General features: G+C 51.3%; 1 protein-coding gene across 5 annotated transcripts in view; it reads left to right on the top strand.

Annotated features, from left to right (window-relative positions):
• LOC144113549 (puratrophin-1-like) overlaps positions 1–21,243 on the top strand; it is a 302,508-nt gene that overhangs the window by 183,033 nt on the left and 98,232 nt on the right. For all 5 annotated transcript variants that reach the window (XM_077646684.1, XM_077646680.1, XM_077646681.1 and 2 more), the window contains 2 exons: positions 122–369; positions 2,287–2,425. In XM_077646684.1, the coding sequence (XP_077502810.1) occupies positions 122–369; positions 2,287–2,425 (387 nt within the window). The remainder of the gene's footprint in view (positions 1–121; positions 370–2,286; positions 2,426–21,243) is intronic.

Genomic DNA, 21,243 nt, shown 5'->3' with positions numbered 1-21,243 from the left:
TCAGTATGATGTGAACCTAGCCTGCCTGACTCGACTTGCTATAGAGCGCCACTCGCCAAGGCCGCCCTCTTTCAAGCAAAGGTGGCAGTGTAGTTAAGGTGAGCCGTGTTCTGGCTCCCAGTTCCTGGAGCCGTTTGTGTCCGGCTGTCGACTGTCCGGGCGGCAACTAGTCTCCGTGATGCAAGAGCTGCGAACGAGCCGTGTGCCACCATCGTCAGCGCTGGCGCTGCAGCTGATCGACGCCCAAAAGCGGCACATCCAGGACACCTTCCGGGACGAGCAGCTGCGCCACCTGCAGGAAGAGGGAGACACCATCCTGCAGGAGCTGCAGGCCTACCGCGCCCGGTCACCGCACAACCTCGACTACCGGTACGCGAACCTATATAGGCAGTCCCAGAAGGGAGCCGAGCAGCATTCCTACACAGGCTCGGTACTGAGCAGTTATAGCGGCCACTGTTGACGTGTCCCGGCGGGCCGTTGACCGCGCATAGGTTTGAAGTTTCGCTCGCTGTGTCCGACTTCCTTGCTTTCCGCCACTTCGTACAGATGGGCCGATACTTTCGTTAAAAAAAAAAATAGCTCGCGTAAGAACTGAAATTGACGGAATGGAGGAGATTCACGAAAGCGCTAAGATGACCCTCTTTTTCTCCAGTACATATGAAATTAAACGAAAGGCGCATTAGCGCATTTATTTCGCGGGCCAGCAGTAATCATTGAGGCGTGTTCGTTTAACGGCATCTGTAATTCACAAAGGGAGTCGATGCAAAAGGAAAGAAAAAAAAACATATGCCAGGTAGTGTTTTTAGAAAAAGTTACCCGCGGATCCAAGCTGGACAAAGCAGTAACAACTCCCTGCGTGCAGCGTATTATACGCTGCGGTAATGCACTTCGTCGCCCTGCTTTTCGACTGCGAGTATTCAGTGCGTAGTTGATAGCGCTCGCTTGGCGCGCAAGTGGAAATCCCATCATTATTTATTGACCCCATTTTTGCATACATTTTAAGTTCAGGCGCCACAGCTGCTGTGTGTGTTGATGGCGCGATAAACTAAGGTGGAGGCCCAGTGTAAGGCCATACCACCTGCCGCTTACGTTTCACTCCTGCAAAAGGAATGGCTAATGATGGTTATAGTGACCTGTAAATCACACTGGTAGCTTCCGCTGCCTCTTGCAAGGGTGGAACTATCCATGTCGTCGGTATTACAAGAAATACTCACGCCGACAACCCCTAAAAAAATTAGCAGTGGCTTAGCTCGGCTATGCCAGGATATACGTAGCGTTAGCTACTTTGAGTCGCTGAGCATCAATTGCCGCTGAGCAGCAATTTCGCTCTCCTTCTCCATGGCTATAGCACACTGGCCAACGCCCCGCTATATGTATACCACCACTGATACCTCTGCGCATGCGCACAAAATGAGAAGCGCTATCAAGCGGCTTCGGCGCAGCGTCAGCCTTGGCTACTGCGCAACGGAGGCGCACAGCTGGGCACGCGCCGGCGCGTCTGCCGCGGCTTTGAAGTCACTCCTCTGGAATGCGCAGACCAGCGAGGCGCGCGCGGCGGCGGCTCCGGCGCGCCAGCTGTGCGCCGTGTGACGTCACTGCTCCTCGCGCATGCGCAGCACGGCTCTCCAGGAGCCACGCGAAACTGCTCAACCTCGGCCGGTGTAGCTCACGCTACAAAAAGACACCTGAATCAGCTGAACTCTGACAGGGCGCAGAGGCCGTCGTGCGCGTGACGTCACTAGACACACACACACACATATATATATATATATATATATATATATATATATATATATATATATATAGTGTAGACGTACTAGCGTGAAAGTACACCGGATTACCGAACTGCTCCTGCACGCGCGCAGTGGCAGGGCGGGGCCAGGTGGGGTCACTGCGCGTGCGCAGCCGGCGTAGGCTAATCCGCTATACGTCTGCGCTAGTACGTCGCCGCCATGCTAAATCTCCCTACTATCGCGCCGTGCGAGCGAGGCTGGCGCGCGCTCAGAAAATGTGAAAAATAAAGTCGTCTGCGTAAAGCACATCGAGTAAAGACGAAATAATACATAATTGATGTAAGGAACCACAGCTGTTTCTTTAACTGCGCAGATCCGCATGTTCACCCGCGTGTAACTTGTGCAAAGGTTGAAGAGAACGCAGCTCATCGCGACATGACGAAACTGTGGTCGCGCTTGACAGCGCTCAACATAATGCGCCGCCTTCCGTGGATTGTTTTGCTTTGTAACAGCCACAGCTTATGCCTCCTCCTTTCTTATCTTCACCTTTCAGAGATGCCCTGGAGAAGAGTGGTCTCCTCTACAACGAGCTGAAGCGCGCCATGGCGAAGCTGACCAAGCTCGCTGACAAGAGGCTTCAGCGTCTCCAAGAGTGCATGCTCGTGAGGACCTTCGAGGAAGAATCTAGTCAAGTGAGTTTGCTGAGCTGTTCTTCCTGAAAGCCCATCCCACTGTCCCGTCAGAGACGCATTTGTGAACTCTGGCTACACGCTGTCATCATATTCTTAACGGCTTCCTATGCTGTGCTTACTTGGACAACAATGGCTCTACCCTTTTGCGTTACCAGCCTGCAGTGTGGACGGAAGAGGATTCGTGGGAAGCAGATGCCACGGAACCTTGCGCAATACCGCGCAATTCTGGAGCATGGCCATTTTTTCTAGCCACACCAGTGCCGATTAAGGCCACCGGGGCTCTTTCTCCAAGTGATGCACACCGAGTCTCTTGCGAAGCGGCGTCTCGGGAGCCTAGCGCTTGTGCTTGTTGGATGCGTCTGGGTCGGGCGCAGCGTTAATCCAGTTACTAGAGCGCGTGCTTGGCGTACCTGTCGTAGCGTTAGTTCCGCGGGCCTGCTCTCGTGAGAAGCCGCGAGAGAGTGATACGTGACTTCCGGCTGGGTATAGCTGCGCGGCGAGGCATGTCAGGCGACACATATAGCGGCCGAGACGCTTCACTGAGAAAGGGCACAGTGTGCGACGTTTCCGCACTGGCCTGCGAATAGTATGGGGGCGTTGGCTCTAGGTGGCGACCGTTTAGATGCTTATTTGTTCCTGTTTTGCTGCTTGCGCTGCTGGCAGTTAAAACAAGTTGGAAGTATGTAGTTCGATAGCGTAATGACATGTTACGCCCGCTTAATTAATTTCACGATTGCCGCTCATGAGCAGATCAAAGGATGCTGCTGTTCGGTGCCGTGACCCGGAACGACCCCAGCGACAGTGCTGGCGAGAACGCTGAGACGGTGGTAGTACACATTTTATAGCATAACTTTTTTTTTAGTAGAGTAGTTTTTCATCTGCCTCCTCCCATCATCATCGTCCCCCATCGTGACCTTCTTTTATCTCCTCTTCCTGTCCCCCAGAGCAGAGTAGCAGACCAGATATTTACTTTTCAGGCCAACCTCTCTGCCTTTTCATATCAGTAAACCCTCTCTCTCTCTCTTTTCTGAAGTTCCAGTCTTCTTACCAAGTTTGTGATGTTTCAGTTTTAAAGCGAAAGCTTTACTACAGCCAGCGAGCCATTTCGGCTCGTCGCGCACTTCAGCCGTATGTCATATGCGTCGCCCACGAACGACCTTGAGCCGCCGTTGCCTAGCAACGCCGCAGCCGCGCTCCAACAGATGGCGCCGCCGTCGACGCTGCTGCCGTCGCCGCTCGCTCCACCAGATAGGCTCCGCTGGGGTAGAAGGAGAGAAGGTGTCGCCTCGCGGGGGTGTGTATATATATATATATATATATATATATATATATATATATATATATATATATATATATATATATATATATATGCACTTCGCCTCAGTGGATTCCAGTCGTTATGGAGAGCGCGAAAGAGACGCAATAACGACAGAACGAAGCGAGGAACAACGCGCTCAAGAGGCGCCAGAAGAACGCGCCGCACGACTCGAGAAGCGTCGTAACGAAGATGCGGCTAGGAGAAGTCGTGCCATGTCCCGGTGACTCTTCAACTGCGGAAGAGACCGCTTTGAGTTCTCGAGAGCGTCGACCGGAATGAGACGCTGCGTAGACGACGTGCCGAGGAAACGAAGCTTTCGCAACTCAACTAGGGTTAACCAGAGCTAAACCACAGCCATTTTTTTTTTGTATTCGTCATCACCCATGTTCTTTCTACAGTCTAATCATTGTGCGCCAAGCTGCGATACAGGGAAATAATAACACTCCAACTTTGTTACGGATGTACCGACTAGTAGGGATCAGAGCGCTGTTCAGTTGTCTGATCATTGAACGTTAGCGTTATCGAGATGAGTAAATTCATTGTAGTATGTCCAGTTTTTCACGAATCAAAATTATTTTGTTTCTCGCGGAATACATGAAGCGCGCTCTAGCAACCAATCCAGCTCGCGTGCCGCCGCGGTGGCTCAGTGGATATGGTGCTCGGCTGCTGACCCGAAAGACGCGGGTTCGATCCCAGCCGCAGCGGTCGCATTTCGATTGAGGCGAAATGATAGATGCCCGTGTACTGTGCGACGTCGCTGTGCGTTAAAAAACCCCGGGTGGTCGAAATTTCTGGAGCCTTTCACTACGTCGTTGCTCATAGCCTGCGTTGCTTTGGGACATTAAATCAGTTAGCTACGAAGGCAAACAATAGACAGTTTTAGCTGTGCGTACGCAAGTGCTTGCGTACGCAAAGAGCTACGGCGCTGCGTGCGTTACGCTGTCCGCTCCGAAGTATAGTTTTAGCTGACCGTGCCGTAGCGTCCCTCAGGCGCACGTGGCGCCATCTAGTGACAAGAAGTCAAACCACATCAACGCTCGGTTGAAGAAAATTTCATCCGTGATTACTGATAACTACTGTGAGTGCATTGGGAGCCTTTTTTGTTCCAAGAAGAAAAACTATGCAAACCGAAGAAAATGCAAGATCTGGCTAAAAGTTAGAAAACTGCTTCGCCAGGTGTCGTTGCTACGAGGAAAACACACTGAATATAGTTAGGCCTAGGAGCTTGAAGATCGCCAAATTATCTGAAAAACAGGGGCTAGTTATCGCTTATACCGCTACGTGTGGGCAAGATTAGGCGAAATAAAAGCGAACCGCTACCATTTTAGCGAGCTATTGCGTCGGAGAATCCAGCGGCGACATGTATTTATTCCGAAGCGGGCGAGCAGGGCGCCGCCATCTTGTCAAAGTTAGCGTACGCAAGCCACGCAAGCGCCGCAACGCAAACTCCGCTGGCTAGCGTACGCAAGGCTACCGTACGCAAGACGCAAGGCTTGCGCTTGCGTTCTGCGTATGCGCACTACCGTCCCCGCAAACTCCTCGCGTACGCTAACTCTTTGCGTACGCACAGCTAAAACTGTCTAATATCTGTGGGGCGGAAATCTGCCGCCCTTGTTTATAAATGTAGTCCAGCCGTTCCGCGGTACAAATCCAATGACAAGCGTCAAAGTCCTGCTCAGCTTTCACTATGCAGTCGCCTGTCATAGCGTGCTTTTGTCGGCTTCATCGCTGCTGCCAGTGTTTTGCTATCCGACGCTGCGGAACCGTCGATGGGACAACAGAAGATGACGCGGACGCCGCTGGTCGAGCCAGAGTGTACAGTTTCAAGTGTGGGAACGCGGACTTCGCTATGTTCGCAGAGCACTCTGTACCCCCAAACATGTCCGTCCTTCAGCAAGCCAGCACCGCAGCGTGTTGCTGGGATGCGGTTATGCCGCCCGCTGGAGTCTGGCGCCGCAGATGTGCGAGGAGGTTCGCAAGGCCGCTGCGCAATGCAGGCTGTAGCCGCTCGAAATTCGCGGGAGTTTCATGTTATGGCGGAGGTGTGCGCATGGTTCTGCAATGCTTTGCGACAGCGCAGCTGCTTCGCTTTTTGCCCACATCGATTTCGATGTGGATGCAGGAGGACCCCTTTTATCACACGACGGCAGGAAATCCATGAAATAAATATCTCTTTAATGACAGATATTCTCGCGTGCCCCAGTGATATAGAATTATCAGCGTGTGGCCTTTTCTGTTTGTTTTTTTAAATTTAGGTGATCTGGCTCTTGCCGTATGTGCCAGCGCTGTATGGGAGATCACTGAACGAGCTTTTTTTATCTTTTTACGAATAAACTGAAATGAACACTTCTCTTGTACGGATTCACTCGTGCTTGCTGTCAGCAAGACTGAATGCATCATAGTTGAGGTTTACATCATGCTGGGCGAAGTGCTTTATCAGTCAGTTACAGGAAAGGTTTTGAACTTAATTTCATTTAACTTAATTCCAAACGCTAATTTTTGTTCGGTATAGGAACTTTGTATAAACTACTTTAAGGACACTCTGAGATGGTTTATCTGTGCTCTTGGCACGTTTGGGTGCCTTGCAGTCACAGATTACCTAAACTATAGGCAGCAGAACTCATCATGCGTCCTTGTTCGCTGTGCTGACATTCTCGTGCCCGGTGGGATTAAGTATTCGACTACTGATAAGTTCCAGACTGCCAAATTGACTAGTTCGTGAAAGAGAAATGTAGCCAGCAATACTGGCAGCCTAGCGTTTGCACGCAAAGAGAAATTCCATGTTACAGGAAAAAAAGAAAAAGAACGGGAAGGTAAGCAAACGAGAGAAGGACAGGCCGCCCATCGACGAGCCTCGATGGGCAGCTTTTGTGCACGCACGGCATGTCCGATCCGGGGATGGAAACGGAGAGGAAATCGGCCGCCAGGAGGCAGGCTGCCGACGCTATGTCGGTGCTTTGCTGTGTTGCGTAAGAGAAACCAGAGAGCCGCTCTTACATCGCCGAATTATGCCACCGGCGTGCGCTCACGCGGAGGTGTTGTTCTTTTCGATGAGCCCATTGTCTCGCGGGGCTGGCTTCGCGCGGCGTGGGCCGGTCCCTCGTAGTAGAAAACCGAAAAGGGCTGCTGCTTCTCCGGTGAATCCGGGCTAATGGACTGCTCCGATGGGATGGCCGCAGTCACGTGATCTCCAGCAGGCCCGCAGTCACGTGGGTGGTGGCCGCCGTTCGCTCGCGCCGATTTCTCCATTGTCTCGAGAACGCTCCGCCGACCTCGTTCGTCCGCCCAGCGGGGCGCAGTCGCTTTTAGCGGCCGCTCCTCTGTCTCGTCGTCGGGGCTCAGCTTCTTCTTGCTTGGCTACGCTGCTTGGCGAACCGTTCCCTTCGTCTTGCGGCCAACTGCGACGCTGCTCCTGGAATGCGCGCGTGCGCACCGCCTCGGCGCCTCCGTGGGAGGCCCGGCGTGTCGTGGCCGAGGGTCCAGCCTCGAGTCCACCAACAGTTTGACATCGGGCACCGCGAGGCGCAAATCACGCGCAGTCGAGAGCTCGCATTCTCTGGGGGTGTTCTGTTTTCTCGCAGGTGCGCAGAGCCGTTGTTAGCGCGCATGTAGGACGCATGTGTGCACCGCAGGCGTTGTCGGCAGTGGTCCAGTTCCTCCTGGATGCGAGCCTATTGCAACAAAAGCTGCCGCACGAAACAACCAAACATTCCTCGCACAATAAGCAACAGTGCAAACACTGCCCTGTCATGCCAATTAGCTATGTGTAAGCAGTGCTACAGTGTTCAACTGGCGTTTCGTCATGACTGGTCGCTAAAAACTGACTGCAGGAGACAGAGAGGCGCCCTAGAAAGAGGTTTTGAGAGGCTTCAGACTTTACGGGGTTTTCATCACACCTTCAGCCTCTTTGTTAAGGAGTAATGGTTTGGTTTGGTTTAAGGCCCCAAGCTACTCAGGCTATGATGGACGCCGTAGATGGCTATGGATAATTTCGACCACCTGGGCTTCTTTAACGTGCACTGACATCGCACAGTGCACGGGCCTTAGCATTTGGCCTCCATCGAAATGCGACCGGCGTGACCGGGATTGAACCCGGGTCTTTCAGGTCAGCAGCCAAGCGCCGTAACCACTCAGTCACCACGGCGGCTGTTAAAAGAGTAGAGACTGCAAATTTTTGTGGCCGGTTATTTCTTTGGTATGACGTGTAAGACATTAGTGAGCATGAATCACCACGTGGAGTTTGCGTACACTAGGCGAAAAATTTAATTTCGTTTCCAGTGTGCCATGGTTTCGATTTCAAGAGGCTCACTGAGGTTATGACGTCAGAAGTAGGTTTGAGGTCATGTGAGGCATACGATAATGTAGGAGTCTTTTTCGCTCGCTCCCATTCCTGCTCCTGGGGCAGGCTGGCAGAAGAGTTGTAGCGGTTAATACGACGAAATATTTAACTGTGTAATACCTTCGTTCCACCATTTGGCTGCTGGAACCGAAAACGCAGCTGCAAGAAAAGGAACGAAATTATAAATTATTTGCCTGGGATAAGCGAATCTCTCGTATACAGCGATCTGTGTTTACGAATGCCTTGCACGTTGTTCCGAGGAACGTTAAAAGATTGTTTGGTTTATGGGGGTTTAACGTCCCAAACCGACGAAGTCTATGAGAGACGCCGTAGTGAAGGGCTCCGGAAATTTCGACCACCTGGGGTTCTTTAACGTGCACTGACATCGCACAGCACACAGACCTCTAGAATTTCGCCTCCATCGAAATTCGACCGCCGCGGCCGGGATCGAACCGGCGTGTCAGCAGCCGAGCGCCATAACCACTGAGCCACCGCGGCGGCTGAAAGAAAAAAAAATGGAATTGGTATCCCCACACCTTTCGCGTTCTCGAACGCTGTAAAGTCGTTTGGCTTTCCTTTGCGGTCTAGCTTCGAAACCACGTGCCCAGGATGTAAGCGGATGCCTGAGGTTGTAGCGTACTTCCCGATGCATGTGTCGATGTGTTCTCCCCCCCCCCCCCCCCCCTTCAGCGTCACAAGGCGCCCGCGCCTCACAATGACGCAGTGCTGTCTTGGCGGGGCGTAGTCCCAGCCGGACGAATGTGCGAACACGAGGCGGGAAACCAAGACAGGAGAGGAGGGTAATTTTTAATCGCCTGTAGCTTCCTCGATTGAGAACATAGCGAAACAATTCTTTGAAAACGCTCTTTCGATGCTGGTCTCGGGGTTTAAAGGGGCATGACAGCCTATTTTCACGCATACCCTGCTTATCGCATTTAATTCTCAACACGTTAAATTAAAATTTCCCCCGAGTTTCAGTTGATTCTGTGCGGTCAATATTTTTAAAACGAATTTTCCGTTTCTTCAGGGAACAGCTTGCTGGTCTGGCAACCTCTGATCGCTGACGTCACAGGGGCATACCCGCCCCGCGTCGTCTGCTGCGCGCTGTTGAGGTGCTTGCATGCACACCGTAGACGGCGGTTGCTCGGAATGTTTTCTTTTTTTAGCGTATCGAAATAAAATGCATTTTCCGTGTTTTCTTTCCGGAAGCCTTCAGCTTAGTACGCGAGCTGAGTGATCCTTGGGAAAGCGGACTTGCTCGTGGCGCCCGTTTTGTGATTGTCGAGGAAACAGAAATCGATGGACCCCTGCGTTATTGTTTACGCTCAGAAACATGCCATTTTTATGTTAAGGGTGTGGTCTCTTTAGCGCAGTCAAGTGCTCCCGTGTGTGAAAAGCGGCACGTGCCGTGCGTGCCTTCGCCTATGTGCGCCGTGAAAGCCGCGGCGTTTTGTAGCTGGCTACCAATTTCTTGTCAGCTATTCAGCGCCTCGATAATTAAACTAAAATTATCACAAGGTGCATGGCACTAGAGTAACCTTGGAGCACGAAAGGAGGAGGGAAAAGTGCCGAATAAGACGACTTCCCCGCTGCATGTGTGAATTTGTAAGTGGAACATACATTCCCTTCGGCTCGTAGAAGCCTTTTGCAGGAACCAAGCCGCTTGCAAAACCCTATGCGACTCGAATGCTTTCACTGCCCGCACCGATGAATAGTCGCCGCCGTCTAAATGAGTGCTTGAAAATAATAGTACATCATTTAGCGTTTACTGTGCGCGCGCATGGTGACCTGGGAATGCGACGATTACAACTGCAGCCCCGCGCTGGGGTTGTTTACATAGCTGTGCGGAAACAGTACTGCTCGTTTGCGTGGCATAAAACGCAAGGTGGGCTCTCTTTATCTTAAATATTACGTAGTATTGCTCACAAATTGTAGTTTTACTCATTTACACACTAAGATAACACTGCAATAATTAAGCGCCGCTGATGCTATATCGCCTGCTTGGGAAACGCATCGCGTAGGACCGGCGCTTCCCGCATAATTGCATCTGCTTCCTCTTATGTCAACAATATTTGATTTTAAATCACTTTAGCTAAATATACGCTCGGACATTACTTGAAATAATGAAAACAACCAGATTTGTTGTCCACAGTCGACGCCGACGGCTGCTGCCGGCTGCCTTCAGCACATGCTGTGAAGACCGGGTCACATATCGACACTTCCCCCTTATTGTATTCGCGCCCTGCGATGTAGGCAGTCGTTGCTTTGAGGGCACTGTAGCCAAAACTACGCTGGACAGCTATATTTCCAGGCGCTAAAGCTTGTGAATTCGCTCTCCGAAATCGCCGAAATCGCACACACGAATCCTGCGTACTCGCTAGGCCTCGTCACGAAAGGGGCCGGCGGTCCACCGTCGACCGAAATTCAAGAATCTGGCAAGAGACCCCCGCTGATTAGTAAGCAAGTGTGAAGACATGAAATGCAGCCGCTCGTTTCGCTTTTTTTCGATAAGGATATAAGGTACACAAGCGCAGTTTTTCGGGCCGTCTATTCACCGGGCGTGAAGCTTTCGCTCGGCCGCACAAGCCCAGGCGACGGCGGCGAGCGGCACCGTCGTGTGGCGTTTTCTGCCCGTGTCGCTTGTCTCGCCGATAGATTCTATGCGCAGGCACCGAATGAAAGCACATCTTCGCTGGTGCACGCACATCGCGTATGTCGCCGTGGCTAGCATGATCAGGTCCAATAAGTTTTAAAGTTCCTAAGTTTATAGAATGTCATACCGACTATTCCCCCACCACACTCTGCCAGTTCCCACTAAGTTCACTCTTTACACTACTGCGATACGGGGTCGTCGGTCGTGCTGGCGTCGTCGTCGGTCTAGCTTGACAGACCAGTGCGTCAGCGACGGCATTTGCATACCGACCAGCCAACCGACCGCCGATCGCCGTCGCATCGGCCTAGTGTGACCGGACCCTATACCTATACCGAAGAATAAGTGCGTTGCTGTTATTAACGCTTTTGCGGCACCAGTCACTCATATATGGGGGACGACTGCTACTTCGATCGCCCGCGAAAGTAAAGGGGGGAATGGGACCTCGCTGCGCACATTGCAGCAACGAGAGCAGACGACGTTGCTCCGTCTAGGCCCTAGTGACGTCACGGGAGCTTTCAATATGGCTGTCGCTGCCGGTGGGAGGAGTTCCCCGTTCTCAATTTCGATCGCATTTTTTGGAATATACAGCGCGTCCAGGGCAGCCAAATTTCGGAAACTGAATCATAAGCTCTTGTATAGTTACTGAAGCACAAAACTGCAATATGAATAACGACCATCTCATGGCCCCTCCGGCCGCGATAGACGCGAGCCGTTTCAGTGGCCCTTTAACTGGTTTTGAACGGGGGGCTCCATCTTCTCGTATTATTAGCTCAAAACACGCTTACCACCTTCGGCTTCACCTTGGTTCATTATGACGTGATTTCATTATTCACCGCGAAAGCACGCACTCTTGGCGCTGTTTTTCGGTTCCAGCGATCCTCTTCCTGCACCGAAGGTTCGCCGGTGGGTTTTGCTCTGTGCTGCTTTTGTTTTGCATGGCGTATCGTTAGCGAAGGAAGCGCTCTGCCGAAGCCAGAATTGGAGGGGCCGCTTTTCTCCCCCTCCCCTGGTGGTGCTTCCCGTCTCGCGGTTTAATTACTGCCTTTCCGCTTCCCTCCGCCGCTCCCGCGGTGAGGCCGTGGCTGCCGCGTGGCGGCGCCCCTTTGAAGTGGTCGCGCCTGCCGTGTGTCCGCCGTGGACGGGGGCCGCTTCTGGCCTTATCGCCCTTCGTCACCCTTCCCTTTCGACTGCGCGGCTCTTTCACAGCCCTTAGGTCAGAGGGAGAGCGATAAGCGGAGGTGGCGCGCTCGTCTGCAATCCGGTAAAGAGATCGGCCGCCTTCACGGAGCCGCGCATCCGTTCTGCCTTCTTTCTGAGCTCGCGTTCTATCTGTAGAATCTGAAGAGTTCAATCTCGACCATGCGGCTGCGTTTACACCCTTGATGCTGGTATAGGCCAACACCGATCTGTGGCGTAAGCAGGATGCGGTGGAGCTGCTGTCGCCGGCTGGGACGCCTGGGTTAAAACTTGGGAGGTGCAAAGTAGGCTTAGCGCCCTAGGAAATACATGGAAGCAAAAGCTTTCAAACCAGTTTTCTGATTTCACAGTCCCAACTACGGTGTCGTCCCTTTGGGAAGGACAACCAAATTCAGCATTCAATAGATTCTGAAAGTATGAAGCGTCATTCCGGAGGCGGTGCATTTTTGAAACGCCGACGCCTGAGAGTGACTCCTGGCTAGAGGGAGTCACGGTAGCGCGGCCCATAGATACGCATGTGAGCAAAACTTTCCTAAATATTTTTTTCGTTTCACAGCGTACCCATGAAAACGGCCGTTCGTTAGCAGTTGGTGAGTGCTTTGAAGAAAAAATGTGACAAAGTATGGTATGTCATTTCGAAGTTATCTATGTAAAACGCCGCGATAAAGCCGGACGTGCCCCGAAAAAGCGTTTTGTCCGCTCGGTGTTTCCCTGGATCGCGCAAGCTTCTCGTGTTGTTCAACGTGCTGCCGCGTATGCTACATTTGCTCACCAATACACTTATTCTTCACGAAGGGACGGCATCGCAGTTGCACCGTGTAATCAGAAAACTGCTTTGAAAACTTTTGCTTCCTAGTATTCTTATGGGCGCTAGGCCTACTTTTCACCCCCAGCTGAGTCCGCCTACCGCGAACTCCCCCTTTGTTTGTAAACACGGTGTTGGTCTATAGCACGGAAAAAATATACTTATATAGCAATAATATATAAAATATAATAATATATAAAACAATATATAAAATATATAGCAATAAGTGTTAAGTCTGATTTATATACATTACAACGCAGTGTCATGTAGTGGTTGCGTAGGACACCTGCGCGAGTGCCATGTGTGATTCTTCCTATTTTTAATAATGTACAGGTGCCCACAAAAGTGTTCGTAAGACTGAAATCACGAAAGAACTGAATTTCCTCGCTGCCTAGAGGCACAAGCCAATAACTGATGGTTGCATTGTGCAGGCCACGCGTAAACGTTCAGAGCACACACACCCTTCACTGCATGCTTAAACTGCCCAACAATTAAGTTGCGTTGTAATTTTCGTGTTCCGAAAACGTTTGTGGGCACCTCTACAAAACTGAACACGCTACCACACAATAGTTTGTCTTTAACCCACGTAAAAACAGAGGACGCCATACGTTATCGATCATAAAGTTCGGGGAAAAGAAAAAGTGGCATATTTGAGCTCTTTCTTACCGCGGGAAAACAGGCCATTTCAGGGTGGCTCGCTGATGAATTTGAGTATTTTACTTTATTACACCACATCATAGCGTAGCTAAAAGAGCTCTCTTTTTAGTGACATCACGAAAAAACAGCGTATAAATGGCTTCAAGAAAAAAAAAATCCTTCATTGGCAGAATTTGAGAGATTCGGACAAATATCCACAAAAATATGAAATAGATTCATAGTATGAAATAGGAGAATAAAGTGTCTGGAATATGCGGTTTATGCGTTAATATGTCATTAACGAGTCATTACTATGTCATTCTAAACTTTCCAGTCAGTAAAAGAAAAAAAAAATCAATTGCTCGCACGAAGCGCCTTGAGCTACTCCAGAGTGCAGTGCCAAATTCGACACCGGGCCGTCTTGGAGGAAACTCGATCCGCTACGCTGCTGGAGGCACGGAAGGGTTCAGAACATGCCCGGCACCTTGAGAGAGGGCTGGAAAGCAAGCAGCGAATCTCTCCGGCAACGGTGAAAACGAATGCTACAGACGGCTGACTGTCAATAGCCCAGGCTGGGTGGAGCAGTCATCTCTGTCCGATACTAAAATCAGGCGAATGGACGTCATCTTTTCGCACAAAGCTGTCGCTTGCGTCTAGAGAGAGTCAAGTGCCGATGCTGTGGAACGCCTCGCAACGTCGGCGCGAGGCGAGGACGCCGGACGTCATGCTCGCCGTGATCGTCCCGCGTTGACAGCTTTCGCTGAAAGTTTGAAAAAACACTTTTTTCATACAGCTGACGAAAATAATAAAAAAAACCTTATCCGAAACTGAAGTAGTCCTTTTGCAAAATACCCCATACGGTATACTTGTCAAGAACTAGCCGCGTAGAATGGCCCATTTTGCGCCTACGTTCAAATTGAAGGATTTGAATAGGCGCGCAAGGAAAGAGTTCGAGGTGCGGAACTAAAGCATTATTATTGTCAGCGATCCACCTGAGCATGCAGGGGTATTTTTTCCTTCGTGCCATATACCCTACCTGGTTAGAAATATTGATCAGATCATCAGCCAGTGGATATTAGCGAAAGCTTTAATTTAGAAAATCGCAGAATATCAAAATAAACCAAAAATGGTATGATCTTCGTACTAGTAGCTTCAGTGTAAGCGTTGTTTATTGCGCGTTCTAAACAAAGCGCATGAAATTCGCCAGGTTCGCGTCAGGCTTTCCAGTGAGTGCTTCCCTGATGGCCTTTGCCGCGGCGTGCCAGAGTGCGTATGGTCGCAGTAGCTGCCAGCACGCAAATCGTTCTAAATGTTCTCCTCTGAGGTTTTGCGTTTTTTTCTTCAGTGAGTAAAAAAAAAAAAGGAAAGAAAATACATAATGTACTGCGCCATTTGTGGTTTCCTTTCACAGTGGATACTTTTTCGCGTTTCATAGGTGGTTTAATATTCCATTATTTAATTTTCATTGATAACGAGACTGGGATGGTGCAGAACGGGATCCGACTCTGCTAATGGCGAACGCTGCAAATAATGCTTGTGGTTCGTTTATAGCATGCGTAACAGGGGCCAGTGGTTTACAGGAAAACTAGTACATGTTGTTGGTAAGGAAGGTTGCTGGCGGTCACATGTAGCAAGTTTGAGAGTCTTCTTCTACTTATCTTCCGAGGCATCGGGTATGGGTGAAATTTTGTTATGAGAAACATAAAGCATTGCAGGAAATAACAAAGGAAGCAGTGTTTAGCGAGAAAAATTAATTTTGAGTCTTTTTCAAGGAGCGCACGAGACCGCAAGGAGATAGGCAAAAGTGTGTAGCATGAGGTCGAATTTTATCTGTGTGCTGCGGAGTGTCCTCTCTGAGCGGAAAAAGGGGGGGGGGGGGGGGGGTTGCTTGTAAATGCGTGCCTCCTTGATTAACTCTGCAGTTGTTGTACGTGTATACCGTCGTCCTTGGTTTGGGTTGCGGCTCGGATCTGCAGTTTTCGTGAGCGTGTCTAGACGCACGGTTGTCAAGCTAACTCGCGCAGCACGCGCCCATTGCCTGGAACCCCTTCATGAAGCACAGTTATAAGATGGCTGAACGTCCGCGTCGGCTGATAGCGACTATAGCTTATGTTACGCGCGGCACGGTTGTTACGTGGATAGTAAACAATGTAGTTGACAGTCGGTGCGCCGCCTGGGCTCGTCGGCAGAAATAATCTTTCTAATGTTTCTCGCGTCATCTCCAGTTTCCGAGTGGTACAGTCATAGTGGTACCTTATATTTAAGATCGTCTTAGACCGGTGCAGCCGTGCTTTCACATTCTGCTCGCGTCTTCTGCAGTCAGCGACGATCGTGCCGCCCTCTGCCGACGAACGGGCGGGTTTTTCTCACGCATCATTCCATTCATGAGGGCAACGATAACGCGTGCGAGCCCCCGCATACAAAGCTCGCGTCTCGCATTGTTTTCTCCACTGGTGGTGCCTCCCTCCGCGCAGGGTGGAGGAAGCGAAATCGGCGCTGCGTTTGCACCTTCCATCAGATACATGAGGAACGAGACTGGGCGCACAGTGTGTGGCTGCCGAAAGCAAGGTCATGCGAAAATGAGGAAGCTCGCGTATCTGGCCACGGATCGTTGCTAAATGCGGGGCTCATGTTCGCTCCGAGTCGAACGAGCTCTTTAGCACCTGGTCGAAAGAAGGGCCACCGTTGTTTTTTCCGCGAACGGCCCGCGAGCAGGCTTGGCTCTCCTTCGGGGCCGACCTGGTGCGCCGACAGGCTGATAGATGGCAGCGCACGTGGCCCACTCGGAAAGCGAGCGCCGCGGCGGTGACTCGTGAACTAGTTTGCAGGCGACGGCGGCCCAGACAGCTGCTTGCCGGACGGCAGGCCGCGCTGCAGAAGCTTCGGCGCTCATTTGCATCCCTGCCTTTCCCGGCTCCTTTCGCCGTCTAATGATCTGGCATTGAAGAATTAAGGAGTGTCATGCTGTTGTCAGCGGTGTTTTTTCACCCCCTCCTCTTAGCCCCTGACGTAGGCAGCAACGCACTCCAGCGGAACAGCCTTTGCCAGCCGATAGTCAGGCTGTGCCGACACCGCTCCCCAGTGTGTAGATAAGAGCGGGCGCCGGCTGCCTAAACGTAAAAGCCACTTACACTGGATAGATGTGCCGCTGCCTTTCTTTCGTCATTATTTGTCACCGCTTTGGGTCTTCGGCAGTCACATTACTCTCGTCGCCAGATAAGGAGAGTGAGCGTAGGAAAGATGCTGGTTAACCACGGCGGTTTCCGGTTTGCTGCCCTGCATGCATAGCGGATGGGGTGTCAGAAAAATAATAGCGCAAGGAGAAAATAGCGACCACACTTTCTGATAACTCCTGGCGTGTCGGCGGAATGACGTGTTTTCTTGGTTTATTTCTTAACCGTCCTGCACTTGCCAGCGTTAGGGGGGTGAATCACGGGGTAATCCCTGGCAGGGCATTAGTTAAGTGCACTGTTTTTATCAGAAAAAAAAATCATGCGGTTCTCATGTCTAGGGCCCAATACATCCGCACACGTCTTAATAACCGAGTTATCGAGTAATCCTGCCACGCCTCGCCACCTATACCAGCTTCCTGCTTGGGCCAATTAGAAATGCGACCGTGCTAGAATCACCTTGGGGCTGGGATATGATCACCGCATCAGGGCGGCTTCTTCCTCGACCACGAGAATTCGATGCAGCCGCGATACGTAGCCCGTTAAATGCAATTCGACATTCTCCTCATCCGAGTGCTTATCCTTGAGCGCCGCTGCCTTTGCTGTTTGTTTGCTGCGTGCAAGTAAGTGAACAAGCGCATCGGAACAGCGTGCCCTACGCACAGAGTGGCGCGGAGCTCAGGATGTATATGATGAACGCCTATGCTGGAGTTCACTAGCAGCCGCGGCGTTGTTCATGGTGGGAGGCGCATCGCGCAGGGTTCGAACGCGCGCTGTGTCGCATAGAGGCGCCTAACGACGCCCGTCGCCGGCGCTGATTAGCCCCCGCTGTTCAACACACGCGCGCAGCCGTGCTTGATACGCTGTTTCTAAGTTTAGGCGGACGCTGCGAGTGTATATACCTGCTGCCGTCAGCCACGCCCTGCTGCTTTGCAGCTACCTGTGCCATTTCATGATTACCGCCGCGCGGAGGCACTGCATGCGCTGCTCATTGGCCGTGTACGTGGCACAGTTTTCTTCGTGGAGGCAGCGCTTTCCGTGACGCGTGATAAACGCTGCGAATGTTCGAGCCGGCATTCTTACGCCATCCCGTGGGTACAGTTTGGCGGGCTGATTATTGTTCAAGACTGGATCGAGACCCGCGGAAAGAGATCGGCCGCCTTTTGTTCCCTGCGGCGAGCGTTCAGTTGATAGCAGGAGCCGAAGCGGCGAACTCAACGGCGGGCCGCCGGGAAGCTCTCCTCTTTTCTGCGTGTATCCGGCGGATCGAGCAACTCCGAGGCGTGTGTACTTTTCGTTATTGTTTCCTCGGTCGGGTGGCGCTTTTGCTCCACCCAGCTCTGCCTTTATTGGCTGGCGCTATTCCGCTCCACCCGGGAGAAACCGGAAGTCGGTGACATTGAGTAAGTTATGCCCTCCGACTTCCGCTCTTTTCGCCTGCTCTCGTGGATCGACGGCGAAGGTTCGCAGCACCCTGCGCGGAGTTGTACATATTTCATGATTACAGCGGCCTCCAAAAGCACTGCTGCGGTGCTATCAGCGCAGTGACCGTTATTGAATGGAAACAAACGAGCCTGCTTTATAAGAGCCCGGCATGAAACGAAGACGCCCAGCTGCGCTGCCGCTGTAATTCTTTGTGAAGACGGCAAACGGTAATTCCCGAGGATTGGTTGGGAAAGAAAATACGTACACTTTGCCAAAGTTTACCAGGCGACGGGATTTGCTTCTCAGTCGTGTGTAGTGGAGTTACTACGGTACCTCTGAGGACCAGAAGGTCTCGAAAGGAGAGGAGAAGGGCTCTCCTTCTTACCTTGCACAGATTTAGGGTTTAAGAGGGGCCGTAAGTGCTCCACTACCACTCGGCGAAGAAACAAACCCCGCTGGCCGGTTAATTTGTGGCAGAGACTGTACTTGCTATAGCCGTATACAACTCAAGAGCGAAGCGGCTTTTCGCCGTCAAAGTACCCCGCTTTCAGCCAATGGCGTCGGTAGATTCCCATGAGCTTGCTAGGGTGACAATGCAGGGAGCAGCAGATGAAAAGGGATAGTCCCCTCCCTGCATTGCAGCAGGTTCATGAGAATCTGCCGACGCCATTGGCTGGAAGGGGGTCCTTTGACGGGGAAAAGCCGCTTCGTTCTTGAGTTGTATGCGACTCTAGTGTACTTGCACAAGTGCCATGCAGAGCTAGCGCTGTCGTTTTCGTCCTACCCAGATATGAGGCTTCGTGAAAGCGTTACGGAAGCTTGATACCGTTTTCATAGAGAAAGGCGTAACTGGCGTTCGCACGTAAGAACGTCGCCGTGTTTCCACTTATCTTTGAACAACGTAGATTTTTAATTAGCTCCTTCATGTACCGTCGCAAGAGGGCTCATGTTGGCAGACAACTTCTCTGTTTGCACGGTACAAAAAATATCTGGCGCTGTACGGGGGTTCTGAGGAGTCCGCGCATATTAAATGACAAAACAGTGTGGGCGAGCAGACAGGGCTAAGATGAGGGGGCTCGCTTCGATATGCTTACGAAAGTAGCCAACGTTCACTGTAACCAAGGAGAGCATAAGAAAATGCAATTTTTTGTGTTGAGTAGGGTTAGAAATTAGTTGCGCAATCGTTCTCGGGTAGGATATAATTTAACAGAAGGTATTTAATAAGTACTCGTAAGCTATTATTTTTCTAGAATGGTTTTGGCGGTGTGTGTTGTGCTCCCTGAATTGCGTCTCGCTTATGGCGCGTTCGTGGCAAGTTGTGGAAACCCAGCTTGGTCCCACCAACGGGGGCGACTGTTGCATCTGCAGAGAGCTTATGGAGTTTCGCCAAGGTTTCAGTATCGTGAGAACAGTGTATAACCATTACGCCAGACAGATGTCAGCTGTTGTCATTCTAACTGCAGCTTTTGCTATGTTTCGTTTGAAATAGGTCAGAGCCAAAAATCGCCAAAACTGCTTCGAGTACTTGGGGACAGAACCCTCCTGATCGATTAGCGTGTCAAAGTTGTACGAGGTTTTTCGTGGGTAGCTTTTTACCGCATCAGAGTGTTGCAGTAAATAATAAACATCATTCGTCCTCCCCTGCAAGGTAAGAGCGTTCAAGTTGCCTTACAATTCCATGGAGATGTAGTGTGCACTGCGACGTTTGAGACCGCGTGTCATGCTCCTCCTTTTAAACGCGTGTGCTGGCGCTTTCCTTAAAGCGCATCTGAGCATCGTAGGCGCAAGCACATCATAGTGATGGTAAGGCTTAACTCATCAGAGGTATCTCGCTTAAATTCACAGCTCAGCCGCATTGCTCCGGCCAGATCAGCGACCGCGCTCAAGGAGTCGTTCTTCCTCACCATGGCCTACTGGATCAGGGCGGTTCGAATGTGAGAGGGCATCTTCGTTTCTGTTCTATTGTGCCCTGGACAGGCCCTGATCGCCCAAATTGCAGCTGTCACAGCGACAAGGACCTTGAAAAGGACTTTCGGCGCCCGCTTCGGCGATGGAGAATCCCGTGGTTTTGACAGGCTGATCCCCCCGAAATTGAGCGACTAGACACCAGAGTTGATCGCCCATTTTCAACCTCCCTCCCATCATTCCGCTCTTTTTTTTTTCCCCCTTTATCTGCGTCCTGTTTCCGAAGGCAAAGCGCCTGTAGTGTTGGGCAACGCCGCGCGGGTTCTCTAGTGAAAGTGTTAGGTAAGCTTGGAATGGCGTGTGAGGCCAGACCTGCTGTAGCGTGACAAGGCTCATTCACCTCGCACTGCGGCGCTAAGTGCTGCGGCTGCCGCTGCAGGTAGCACGCGTCTGACTCGTCGGCCCTGAATGGCCCTCGCAGAAACGGGGAGAAAGCGAAAAATAAACGAATGGCCGGGCAGCCCACAAACTGCGTCACGCAGACGACGGCTGACATAACCTGCGTCGCGGAAAATGGTGGAAAAATAGCCCCTCGCGGGGCAATTGGTGTTTCGTCCATCCACCGCAGCGTGCTGTTTGGGAGGGCACATTAGGGCATAGAAGAGGGGGAAACAGGCGATGAATTCCCCGCTGTAGAAGAGCAACTTGGTAGTGAGAAAGAACAGCTCTGCAGCTTGAGGCAAAAAGCCTTTCAGGTTTCTCAATGAATGCCGTGCGTGTGGTTCGTTCTCCAAAAGTGAAAAAAAAAAAATAATTGTGCGTTCTGGATAGCCAAGAGGTCTATAGCGAACCGTACCGGCTTTCCGCTCGAGCGCGTTTCTTTTTTTAAGTGTTTGGGACAGTTTTTGCTGCAGAGGAGATCATTTAATTCCGTTCGGTTTTTCTCGTATACATGGAGGTCGCTTCGCGGTGACCGAATACAGCGAATCCGAGTTACCGCTCTACACAGGTTTTCGCAGCGCAGGAAACTCGATGCTGGCAGCGAGCATTATCGAGTTTCATTGGTTCACGCTGAGTAAATGGTTGTTCCTCGGAGTCCATCTTAATGTGGCGAAAGTATTTTGCCTGCTGAGATGCTGTGTCTGCCCATCATCACTACATGCCAGTAAATCTGCTGTCTACAAGGGTACCTTGCCGGAAATGGGAACTGTGGAACGCTATCACAAGATCCCATTGCTGTTCCTTCTGCAAATCGGGCTGCACTCGTTCATTTAACCCTTCACTGCTAGTGAGCGAATGCACTGTCATTATACTGCATGCCACAGCTCTTACGTGGGATGAAAGCTGACTGAAAGCATCAGTGTTTATTT

Source organism: Amblyomma americanum, chromosome 1 (genome assembly GCF_052857255.1).
Source record: "Amblyomma americanum isolate KBUSLIRL-KWMA chromosome 1, ASM5285725v1, whole genome shotgun sequence".
Lineage (NCBI taxonomy): Eukaryota > Metazoa > Arthropoda > Arachnida > Ixodida > Ixodidae > Amblyomma > Amblyomma americanum.
Note: the sequence above shows the minus strand (reverse complement) of the source record. Positions and strands in the feature narration are given on the sequence as shown.